The sequence below is a fragment of the Mycteria americana genome, chromosome 15 (genome assembly GCF_035582795.1).
Source record: "Mycteria americana isolate JAX WOST 10 ecotype Jacksonville Zoo and Gardens chromosome 15, USCA_MyAme_1.0, whole genome shotgun sequence".
Taxonomy (NCBI): domain Eukaryota; kingdom Metazoa; phylum Chordata; class Aves; order Ciconiiformes; family Ciconiidae; genus Mycteria; species Mycteria americana.
This window is the reverse complement of record NC_134379.1, coordinates 9,850,500-9,862,684: the sequence shown is the minus strand read 5'-3', so window position 1 is coordinate 9,862,684 and position 12,185 is coordinate 9,850,500. Positions and strand designations below refer to the sequence as shown.

General features: G+C 45.0%; 1 protein-coding gene across 1 annotated transcript in view; it reads left to right on the top strand.

Annotated features, from left to right (window-relative positions):
• Positions 1-726: 726 nt before the first annotated feature.
• MYBBP1A (MYB binding protein 1a) overlaps positions 727-12,185 on the top strand; it is a 63,079-nt gene continuing 51,620 nt past the window's right edge. The window contains exons 1-12 of the mRNA XM_075518243.1: positions 727-1,006; positions 1,216-1,311; positions 2,140-2,223; positions 2,612-2,686; positions 3,161-3,268; positions 4,331-4,521; positions 4,798-4,965; positions 6,317-6,434; positions 8,803-9,092; positions 10,044-10,151; positions 10,775-10,900; positions 11,667-11,870. Of these exons, the coding sequence (XP_075374358.1) occupies positions 839-1,006; positions 1,216-1,311; positions 2,140-2,223; positions 2,612-2,686; positions 3,161-3,268; positions 4,331-4,521; positions 4,798-4,965; positions 6,317-6,434; positions 8,803-9,092; positions 10,044-10,151; positions 10,775-10,900; positions 11,667-11,870 (1,736 nt within the window). The 5' untranslated portion in view covers positions 727-838. The remainder of the gene's footprint in view (positions 1,007-1,215; positions 1,312-2,139; positions 2,224-2,611; positions 2,687-3,160; positions 3,269-4,330; positions 4,522-4,797; positions 4,966-6,316; positions 6,435-8,802; positions 9,093-10,043; positions 10,152-10,774; positions 10,901-11,666; positions 11,871-12,185) is intronic.

Here is a 12,185-nt window from a genome sequence, read left to right as displayed (position 1 = left end):
AAAGGCAGAGGTGGCTCGTGCTCCGGGCGTTACACAGATTCTCTGCGCTCCTGCGACTGGCATGAGACGAGAGAGACTGGAAGGAAGGCAGCAAACGTGCACAATTTCTGCATGGCAGCTGGACAGTAGTGCTGTATTTTATTGTAAATAAAGATAATGGGCTGCACCCAAAAGTTTTTTGGTGTCCTTAAAAACGTACCCTTTGCATTAACTGATTTGTTTGCTTTTCCTGGGCCGTTATTTCAGGTTTTACAATAACACCGCAAGACATACAGGCTCTCATGCAATGAGCAGTATGTCTGGTGTCCTCTGACCCTGCACGGCCGGACCACCCTACTTTAGTCGAGCGGACAGAGCACTCCCGCGCCGCTCAGCCCGCAGGGTTTTAGCCCTCTTCCCCCACCGAGCCCCGCTTCCCCGCGGGGAGAGGATTCAAACCTCGCTCAAAAGCTGCTAACCAGGGCACGGGGGAGCAAAGGAAGCCCTCGGGGCAGGGCAGGGACGAACAAGGCCTGCGGGGGTGCCGGGCTGTGAGACGGGCAGGGGAACATGGCGCTGAGGGGCAGCCCTGAGGGGAGCGCGGGGCGCTGAGGGAGCGCGGCCCTGAGGGGAGCGCGGGGCGCTGAGGGAGCGCGGCCCTGAGGGGAGCGCGGGGCACTGAGGAGAAGCCGCGGCCCTGAGGAGAGCGCGGGGCGCTGAGGACAAGCCGCGGCCCTGAGGGGACGGGGAGGCCGCGGCTCGCCGGCGCTGACAGGCCCGTCCCCGCTCGGGCCCCGTTGCCCCGGAAGAGGCGGGGCGGGCGGAGGACGGCGGCGGCCCCACGTGCGGTAGCGGAGGCATGGCGGAGCTGGAGGGCCGGGGCGGCGGCGTGGTCGCCGACCCCCGGGGGGTGCTGCGGCAGGGCCGCGCCTTCCTCGACTTCTTCTGGGACATCGCCAAGCCGGAGCAGGAGGTGCGGTTGGCGGCCACCGAGAACCTCCTGCGGCACCTGCGGGAGGGCAGGAAGGTGAGGCGGGGGCCTGGGCCGCGCCGGGCCGGCCGGAGGGACTGTGGGCGCGGGCAGGCAGCGGGTCGGCAGGGCCCTTCCCTCCGCTCACGCTTGGAAACGCGCCCGTTCGAACGGCGGGGTGCCGGCCGGGCGTGCCGCGGGGGGCCCGGCAGCCGCGCTGGGTTCAGAGGAGCGTGGTCACTGCCGGAGCTGGGTCTCTCTTTCAGGACGATGAGCTGAAGTACACTCTCATGCGCCTGGTGGAAGGACTGGGAGCCACCCGAGAGGCCGCCCGCCCGGGCTTCAGCTTGGCCCTGGCGCAGGTCAGTATTTCCCAGAGCAGAGCAGAGGGCTGTGTTGCCCGTCGCCAACTCCAGACATTTCCTGGGGTCCCACGTTGCAGTTTGTAAGGAGGCTCGAGGGCTCCCATCTGGCAACTTCTGCATGGAGAAGGCTCTTGCAGCCAGCATAGAAAAGCTGTGCAGTTTTAAATGGTGCTAGTCTGTTTTAGAAGCACTTATAAAGGTATAAGCTGTGCCAATATCACACTCATGCTACAGAATTCTGTCCTTCAAGAACCATCCTTAATTTGCAAACTTTGACTAGGTTTTCAAATATGCTGCATTTAGAACTATTGTGACTTCTTAAAATTGACTTGCTCCTGGTGTTGGGCTGCTTATGTAGGTGATCTGAAAAGGCAATCCTTTAACACGTGCTTCAAAGTTTTTTTTTTTCTCCCTGCTGTTTGAGTCTATAACATAGCTAAGAGTCCCAGCAATCAGGATCACCAGTGGGATCTGACCTTGTCTCACCTAACAAGTTGATAATGCAGAAGAGCCTTGCCCATGCTGAAAAGTTTCATTACTTCTGTTACAGGGTCATGCAATTGCAGCAAAATGTTCTCATTATTAATCCTGCTAAGTCATGTGCAGGGAGAAAAAAAAAAAAGGAATATCAGCAGGTATATTTATGTCTACAGTAGTTCCTGTTCTGACACATCTTCTACTGATCTACTTGTCTCTATTCTGGCCTAATAAAGCAGCACATCTGCTGCTATGCTGAGTGACTGTTCAGCTCTATTTTGGCTGAACTCGATAAAACTTCATAAAATGGAAGAACTGCAAACTGAGCTATTCCATCCATCTCTTCAGGTTTTACAGGCTTTTGAGGAAATTCCAATGTACAGTGTCCTGGAACAGATAAAAGAAAAACATGATCTGGAAAAAGTGAAAAAGGTGAGTCGGCTCATAGCAGCATTGGCCAACAGCTAGTTTGAATTAACCGCTCTGTATTCTTTGAAGGCTTGGTGCCTGCATACTATAGTTTTGGGGTTCTTGCTAAGGCAAATGACCGTAATGAAATAACAGAAATATTTGTAAAAACTGGAAGTTGGTGACGTTGTCATCTGGCCCTGTTTTGGCTGAGATTCGTCTGTGTGACAGAAAGATAATTTAGGACAGTTCTTAAACAGTGCAGGGGGTTGCTTTTCAGTGTGTTATCTTCATAGGGCAGGTTGTTCAAGGCTAGATCTTCCAGCCATCTTGTTCCACTGATCAGAGCGGTAGCTGAACGTGAAATCTAAGTTAAGTGGGTTTTTAACCCCCTTTTACTTTTCCTTTTCAGAAACTTGTGAGACGTGCTGCTTTTGGAAACTTTTTTGGAGTTATGGCTCTGTTTCAATCTGGCCGTCTCATCAAGGTAACATTACTGTTCTTACATTGTTTGTCAGTGCTGGTTCTAGGGCTGTCTGAAGTAGAGAGAGGATCTAGAGAGAAAGGCTGGGTCATCGGCTGTTCAATGAGATGGGATTTGAAGCATCAAGTTCAGTTCAATTCATTTGCGTTACCCATGGACTTTTTGTGCCTTTTAAATGCCTGTTCCTGACTAGAATGTAGGAACTGTGTCAGATAGTACAGGAGGTTCCTACCTCTCCTGGAAGGAAGGGATCTGTTGCCATATACAGCCAGAAAACAGCATTTTGGGAAAAGCTGAGTGGCCTATCAGGAAGCAATTGTGTAGGTTTCTTATTACAGGTCTCAAGGGTCCTCTAAGGACCTTATTACAGGTAAGGACCTTATTACAGGTAAGGGTCTCAAGAGTGGATTATTGCCTGAGCCTTCAGCTTAATCTTTGATATATGTCCTCTGGTTTTGGCTTATCTTTCCTTTCTAGGACCGGAAAGCTCTTCTGGAGAGCATCCAGCTTCTCCAGCAGCTGGCACATCACCAGGCACACCTCAAAGATCTCCCTCGCAAAACTCTTATTGACATCATGTCTGAGGTATAGCCACAGCACGTGGTGGGTGGGAGGAAGGAGGACTTTGCTTCGGGGACTGGTTTTTTGTTAGGTTGTTCATAGTTGAAAGTTAAAGGGGGGTGTGGAAGAGTGAGTTTAAACTGTGGGTGCTGTTTCCTTTATTGTCTGTGGGCAGATGCTTTTATTCTGGGAAGGATGCTCTGGTTTAGCTTAGTCTGATTTCATCATGGACAAACCTGTAGTCTGTTTTTTCCCAGTTGACTTGCTTGGGTGGTATGTTAGACTGTCTGCTCTTTTGAATAGAAGTATGCTGAAAACTCTGGACAGTAAACCTTTTTTATGCACCAAGCCTGGGCCTAAGGTTGAATTTTGGGTTGTTGGGAGTGAAAGGATGTAGGGACATGGCGTAAAGGAACTCTGAGTATGTAGTAAAAGAAAAGAGTTTGTTTATTTCCTTCTTTTATATGGATATTGTTTGTAGATGTGACTAACAGTGTTAAATCAAAATTAAATAATGTTTTGTGTGGAAGTGTTCTGGGCCATTTAGTCTTGATGTTAGGTTTAAATGTATTTTGAATTCAATCTTTAAAAAATACAAATTAAAGCAGTTTTTGTGCATTTCTTATTTTATTGATGAAAATGTTGGATCCATTTTTCTCTAAAACCATTGAACACAGTTTTTTACCAACAAATCTTATTGAAACAAGTAACTTATTTTTGGGAAACGTAATTAAAAGCTAATACAAGAGTGTTTCCTCCTCCCTGGACTGCACGGCTATACAGACAGGAGCAGTCAGACAGCAAGAGAACAATTGCAGCTGGAGTCAGTTGACCAGAATTGCTATCTGATGACAACACATTGTCCTACTCCACATGGTTAAGCACCTGGGGACTGTATGGCAGTACTGGACACATCCATTATTTATTTTTGGTCGTGTCACCATAAAGACTATTTCTAAAGTTTCCAGAACACTGCAAGCTTTTACTAAAATGCCCTACAATGCAGATATTTTAATATACTACACAGCAAGTTAGTAAAATGCCCTCAGATGTTTCTCATATGCTCTCACCTTCATTCCTATCTAGGTTCCTGAAACTGTGTTTGAAGAGGTCCTGTTTGGCGTCTTGCAAAGTGACCTCGCTTCAGCCTTCACATCTCCAGAGAACCTGCACCTTTTGCTTGTGGGCATACAGAAATTCCCTGGTGTTCTGAAACCTAAAAATCTGAAGAAGCTGTTTGGCTCACCTACTGTTGTAAATGAGGAAAATATTCCCAGGTAAGTTCTTAAATGAGGAGCATTAAAGGCAACATTCTCGGTCTCTTGGCTAGCAGTGAGAGAAATGTGGCTTTCATTCTGATACCTGCCTGTATTTGCCACTGCAGGTGCTGTTAAGGGTTAGGTGCTAACTGTTATGCAGGTTCCTAAATTATAGCTGTAATTTCTCCCGAGGCATAGCCTGCAGTGCTCAGGAAATGTTCTATAGGATGAATTTGGCCTTCAGCAATCCCCTTCCAAGCCAGATCTCTCGCATTATTTTCTTTCTTCTTCTAGACTTGTAGAGCTTCTGCAAGGTGCTGCCAAGTCTGAGAAGAAGGACAAGAAATTGCCCAGTGTTGTGTTTGATTTGCTACAAGTTTCACTGAAGGAAAATGCCTTTGAACTGTTCTGGAAAGAAGGTGTGGAGAATAGGCTATTGAAGGAGAAATCGGGACCTGTGAGGTTTGTTTTAACCTACATTGTTGTTTTCCATATCATCCTTCTGTTTCTTGCCCCAGTCTTTCTGCTGCCCTATGGTAGGGTGGAGCATATGGTTTCTCATGAACAATGTGAGAACGCTTGTTTTTGGTTATTTAGGTATTCATGAGAAATTTTATAGGGAGCCTAAATCCAGGAGTTAGTAAGATTTATTTTAGAATTGTGACATATAACAAATTTGAGGTTAAATTTAACTAGGACAGCACATAAAGGTGTCCCTCATTGGGCATAAAGGTGTCTTAAATCTATAGCTTGCTCCTACAAGGCTCGTCAGAGGAGCTGTACTGTCCCTTTCTCTCTAAGTGGTTGAGAGGGAGAGTCATTTGGCTTTGTTTGCATGGTTTAAGGACAGCTCCTGTGTAGACAAACCCTAGTTCTGAAATTTGTGTCTAATACTGCTGAACTTGTGCTTTGTGGGGTGGACTGAATTAAAATGCCTGGATATGTTTGGATTCTGACATGGTCCATTTTTTAAGTAGGATATGGCTGTGGCTGACGTCATAACAGCAACTATTTCATTTTCCAAGTATAGCATTTTCCAAGTCTAATGCTAGATCTTTGTAGTGTTATTTGTCTGTTGACACTCATGCTGTATAAAAATTATGCAAAAGCAGGAATACAAATCTGTGAGCATTTGGGGGGAGCATAAGTGATTTGGACCATAGCAAGGCAGTCTGTGGCCAGGTTTAAATCTTTCTTAGCTCAAGAGTTGTGGAAGTGCACCTACAAAAAATTTTCTTAACATATTACATGAGTATATGTGAAAAGAAACCATTTTCCAAGCCTGAGCAGTTTAAGTCTTCTTTTACTTCTTGAGTAAGTCTGAAAATACCCTTTGTATGCTCAGAAGTGTTGCTTTTTTAGCCTGATTTCCTCCAGAAATGAGGCTAGTGCTGTCTGTCTAATAACTCCTGAGCCCATTGGACAATTTTGATCAAATTTGACAGCAAGTTGCTGTCAAAACTAAGTAAATTTGTGTAGTCAAAAACTAAGTAAGTTTTTATTAGGCCTGTGGAAATAAAATATCTGGGGAGAAGAGATCCAGAAAGTGGATTGAGGAAGGAACTGCTGGTGAGGACTCATCTATTTCTAGACAGCAGAGGACCCGCTATGGGGAGCGATCTTAGCAGCTATGCTAGTCGGAAGAAGAGCTTTGGGCAGTAGGATTTTTGAACACAGGATCCATGAATTTTTGACTTCTGCCTTCCTGCATCCTCCATGTAGCCTGTCCCACCACTTCTTCTCTGTCTTAATCCTTGTGTGTGGCTTTACTGCTGTGCCTCTACCTGAGGGAATCTTCTTTGTTTCCACTCAGTTACATGTGCTACCGGTTGCTGGGCAGTGCTCTTCCCTTGTTGTCTCTGGATCAGCTACAGATGGTTCTCAAAGGGAAGGTGATGCAGCACTATGGAGAACACGTGGTAACGACTCAGGTAGGTCTTCTGAAAGTACTCGTGCTCAGGGCTAAAGACCCTGTCCTGAGCAGAAGTCCTCTGCCCCCTTTTCTAGTTTCACATTGACTTGTATAAAAAAAGTTTATGTAATTTTAGACCTTGGACTCTTTCTAAAAGCAAGGTTATTGTATGACCACTGGGTGCAGTGGGCTGAGTATAGACTGTGTTTAATCGTCATTGCCTATTTGTGTATTTTTTGTTCAGACTTACTTTAAGGGTTTTGAAATTGTTCAGCACTGACCCACCTGCTTTCATTGATGTTGCTGGGAAAGCTCTAATGATGGGGGAAGCAGAGGAAGGGCAGCCCTCAGCGTATTGACAATGTCATATGTCATCCTTTAACAGTCCTTTTGATTTTGTGTGTCCAGAAGCTCCTTTTTGTCTGTCATTGTGCTGGGTGTTGCATGAACATTTGAAGGCAAAGACAAAAACAGACAACTCGTGCTTTTGTTTATGTTAGTGCTTGTTTCAATAAGCACAAATTTTATTTGGGAATCGGATTTTGTAACTCCTCTTCCTCCTTCCCTCCTGCGAAGCCAGCAAACAACACAGCCCTGCAATAAAGGGAGGAAGAATAAAAGGGGAATACTGATAAAAATAGTATTTGGCTTGGGTTTTTATGGTAACATAATCCTAAGGCTCCTCGTGTGGGCCCAAAAGTCATTTCCCTCTCTTGGGAGGAGTAGGACTTTGCAGTCTTTCTGTTCTGGTATCAAAGCAGCAATAGATATGTGGGTTTGCTCTGAAAATAATGCTTACCATGGTGCCTCCCTGTGTGGACCAACTTTCTTCAGGGTTTATCCACTCACTTAGCTCTTTTCCTGTTTCTTGCTTTTTATGCTTGTTGCACGGTGAATTAGGCTGTGTTCTTCCATGTGCATCAAAAAATTTGTTAATTCCTGTCTGAAATGTACAGATCCACTGAAGACAAATGACTGATTAAATGGAAGGAGAAACCCCTAATATTGATGATGAGGAAGTAGAAAAGATCTAGTGTGAAGCTGTTGTTTTTGTGGGTTTGTTTTGTTTTGTTCCTTGTCACAGGTTGTTTGTTTTGGAAAGCAAATACTGTTATCTTGTACTTTCTTATGGGATTCTGGTTGTTGTTGGAGATGGAACTAGACAAAGCTTGAGTCTGATATTTACTGACAGTTATCTTCCTGAATCCACTTTTTTCAATAGGGGAGCAAATGTACTTGATTTGCTTTTGTTGAGAGATGATTGATGAACCCCCTGTTGTGAGTTATTAGCCTATTTACAGCAGTCTCTCCTGGAGTTTTTCTCCCAGTTTTCATACTGATGCACAAGTATTGAGTTCCCTAAAGGTGGAAGCAGGAGCTTGCTAAGTTGTGTGAGATTTCCTGTGGGGGTATTTATGTTATAATTGGATGGATTTGTAGTTAATTAGGAATTTATAGCCCCTTTATTTAAAAGAACAGTGTTCCGTAGACTTTCATTACTGTTTCTGCTCCCGCCAGGTCACTGTATTGATCGTGATACTATACCAAACAAGTTGTTTTATTAATTTATGAAAGTTGCATTGCATTTTTGGAACGAAGCCACAGCTTGCCCTCTTCAAGGTTTCTCCAGTTAACCTTTTGCTTTTTTCCAGAACAAGTGAGTGGAATTGAACACTGCGGGCTATGAAAGAACATAAGGAAATGGGATGTGTGGTGAGATGGGACATGTTCTGGTGGTCTGCATGCTGCTGGACAGTGTTCCAAGGCCAGCAGCCTGCCAGCTGTATGCCTTGCAGATCAGTGGCAGGACTGAGGATAGGACTTAGCACAAAACAGCAACACCTCAGGATATGGTTTTTAGGTTAAACATGTCAACTCCCCCTCCTTTCAGAATGCCTCAACACTTCTGAGACACCAGGGAGAGGAGGTGGGATTTGTTCTACCCACTGTAGGTCAGCAGACTCCAGAGCTGCTAGATGAGACTGGAATTGATGTGGAGGAGTTTCCAAAGTGAGAGAAACTCTAAGGCAGATAATGTGAGAAACACCCTGGACTTTCACCCAAAATAAGAGCTGATCGGCCTAGGAGCTTAGCTGCACTAGCCAGCATGTGGTCCAGCCCACTGAAGCCAGACTGTTAGGGAAGGTGCAAATTAAAGGGTTGAAGTTGGTACATGACAGGATTCTGTGGTTGCTTACAGTGGTTGCTCCTATGTGAGGAAGACCATGAGGTGAAATTGATGAGCTGCCGTATGCCTTATGACAAATGTTCAGGCACGTGACTTTAATTTACTTACTGCAGTCAAATCTGTAAAGTGATTTGTACTTACAAAGACACTCAGACTCAGTGTGAGGTTCCTAACCTGCTTGTTTGACTCTGTTTTTCAGCTTCCAGACCGATTTAAGTTTGCTCCAGAGATGGAAGGATATATAGATGAATTTCTGAACAGCTGTGATGACCTGGAGAGGCAGTTGGCAGTGGTGATCGGCTTCTCTGCTCTCACCAATCAAGGTTATCCAGTGCTGTCCAGCTCTTCCAGGGTAGTCAGACACCTGCAGCCAGTGGCATTGCAAAAATACGTTGACTGGCTCAAAGACATGTTCCTCAGGCCAGACTTTGACTGTTGTTTAGACTTCTCAAGTAACCGGCAAAAACAGAACCAGGAAAATGTAAACATGTGAGTATATAGATGATGCACCTTCCTCTTCTCTTTCTGTTTTGTGGTTAGAGTAGCTACCTGTGTGAAGTCTGGTTTGGACAGCCAATGTTTGCTGGTTCCCTTGCCATGAGTTGACGATTGTCGCCTGTTCTATTTCCTCTGTCCCAGAAGGTTTAGCCCCAGCATCTGACTCTTTTGCTGGGACAAAATTCAATTCTGCAAATAGGAGCAAGGTTCTTACCTACGGTGAGAACCAACCAGCCTGACCAAAGCAGGCTGGATCACCAAAGAAGCCTTTTCTCTTGTTCCTCTAGCCCTGACAGCTGTTTTGGCAAAAATGTCCAGTGGCTTCCTTTTTCTCTATAGACTCTCAGGTCTTTGTAGGAATTGTGCATCCCTTTTATCTGACTATTAGCCTGGCCTGAGTGCTCTCGTTTCCTTGGCCCACAGCAAAGCACCCACTTGCATGTCTCAAGAGTAGCCTGTAAATACTTATATCCTTGATAGGCATTTGTAGCAATTTCCAGCTAGGAAAACTTCCCAAGAGAAAGTTCTATCCTCCTTGGCACTGCTGCTCGCTGAATACCCACAACTTGGTGCTGTGGGTACTGGGTTACTTGGAGGGGCTTCTTCCAAAGAAGATGTAAGTTGTTAAAACGGTATGTCTATGTGTTACTTGTCAGTAGAGTGAGGTCATAAGTGCAGTACTGCAACTCTTGAAGTGTTTTTTGGTAGACTGCAGTACCTCAGTGGGGTAAATAGACTGTCTTTTGCATAGTAAAAAGCAAACTTGGGAAGATTATATCTCTTCTTACGTACCTGTTGCTTTCTTACTACGTAACTTTGCCATCTTCAGTGTAAAGCCTCTAAATAACTGAAAGTCATCTCTCACTGCAGTGGATTGTGTGGTTTGTGTATATTTTGGGATAGTGTTCAAACTATTGATTGTGTCTGCTTCCTTACTGAAAGGGCACAACATAAGATTGCTCGATTAAGAAAATGGATCATCCACCGACTTGCTAACATCGTTGAAAGTCCAGTGAAAAAGGAAGAGAGCCTTGTGATGGACATTTCCAGGTAAGAATGGTTTAAAGACTTAAAGCCACATATGCTTGGCATAATTCTGTTTAGCTCTATAACAATATTCCAAGTAAGCTGTCCCCATGACATTAGGCAAATTCAGTAGTGGAAATATTCCATAACATAAATTGTTTAGGAGACTAGGTGCTGTTTTCAAAATACCTTCTGCAAACTTGGACAGCCTCTTGTCATAATTAGTTCAGGCACTTAAAATCTCGTTAGTCCCATTTGTTTTCAGTAAATTTTAGGTTCCTGGTTACCTAGACTGCTTGAAGATACTACTTCTTATCTTTGCATCAGATCTTAATAAGTATTTATCTGTCAGTTTAAAAGTCTTGGAGAATATGACCCAAATCTGACAGTCTGAATATTGTGTTGTGTGGCCTCAAGTGTTGGCACTTCACTTTTGTGAAGTCCTTAGCATCCTTCTCTCTTCTTTACCTTGTGTACCTTGAGGAAAGGGTCTTATTGTAAATAGTGACTTTTTTTTCAGTGGTTGGACGACCTTGAATAAAAATGTTGTGAATATGTGGTGCTATTTGGTTTGCGCACATGGGCTGTTTTTGCTTTGTTATGACCAAGCTGGCTGTTAATTTTGTTCTTGTTTCTGTCCATTCTAGGTTTTGCTTCTTCCATGCTTTCTTTGAGACTAAGAAAAAGACTTCCCAAATACGTGAGACGAATGTCCTTCCATCAGAGCCCCTAGATGAACGGGCTCATTCAGTGACAGAAAACTACTTCTTTGGGTAAGGATTTTGCTTGCATGTTTTAAGCTTGGAAATTTCACTTTTTTCCTGAGGATAAGATCAGCCTGTGAATGGCAGGGCAAGAGGCTTGGGATTGTGAGCTGCTATTGGAGCATTTGTTTGACTCCAGGACCAGGGAATGGCTTTTTTTAGAGATCTTAGATGGATTTCCCAAAGATCCTTATGTTTTGTCCAATAAAAACATAATTTTGCATGGCAAACCTGCATGGCAAACCACCAGGTAGGTGTAGAGTTGAGCTCAGACTGCTTTTTGTGGTAAGATATCCATTGCCTCTGTTGCAAGCCAGAAGTGGAAGGACCCAAGAGAGAGGTGGTGGGGTTGTGCGGATTGCTGTTGTCTTTCTGTCCCCTCTGCATGCGAGCTGCTGGTGGCTCCACAGTCCTCCTGTACTAAGGGAGATGGGGTTGGTAATAATAGATGCTTTTAGGTGATTGCTAAAGCTGGTGCTCCAGCCTCAGTAGGGGGAAAGCAGAGGACATGGTGGGACGCAGAGTGGGAAACAACTGAGAATAAGTCAGTGTCCTTAGGGGTACCAGGTGTACTTGGGGACACCAAGACAGTGAGCTATACATTACTGTGCTTGGATACATGCATGGGTTGAAACTTAGGCCCTGTGAATCTGGGTTGGAATGAGTGACCGGAGCTCTGGGATGAGAGTGCTCTACCGGTGGGCGTTGTTTTGGAAAGTGTGAGAAGGCCATCTGGTTCCTCTGACAGTAACATGCTGGCTGTTTTTCTTTGCAGGTTACTTCAGACTTTAAACACCTTGACTGTTTTGGGGGATACAGCAAAGGCTGCAGCCTTGAGGGAGAAGCACATCCATGGTGTGACTGCAGATGGGAAGCTGTGGATCTTTCTCCTTGTTGAGTATGCCAACAAGCTGCTCTCCAGTGAGCATGTCAAAGCTGTGAAGCCTTTTACCAAGGGACAGAGGGATGCCTGGGAGAGGTGAGACTGGGCCAATAAAAGAGAAATTGTATTCTCTCATCCTCCTGCTGTTGTTCTGGCTGCTGTAGCAGAGCCATTGCACAGCAGTGGCAGTTCTATTTCTTCCCTTTGAGTATCCTGCACCTGCAACTAGGTTTCAGGATGCCTCTCTCTTTCTCATCACCCCGTTCCTTTCTTCCTGTTCCTTCTGTGAGTTAACTGTGTGTAGGTGGCCATGCCCTTTTCTATTTTGGCTCATAATCCCTCTCCCAAGCATGATTGTAACTCTGCTAATCTTTTCCCCTAATAATGCCTGTACTAACTTCTCAGTGACGC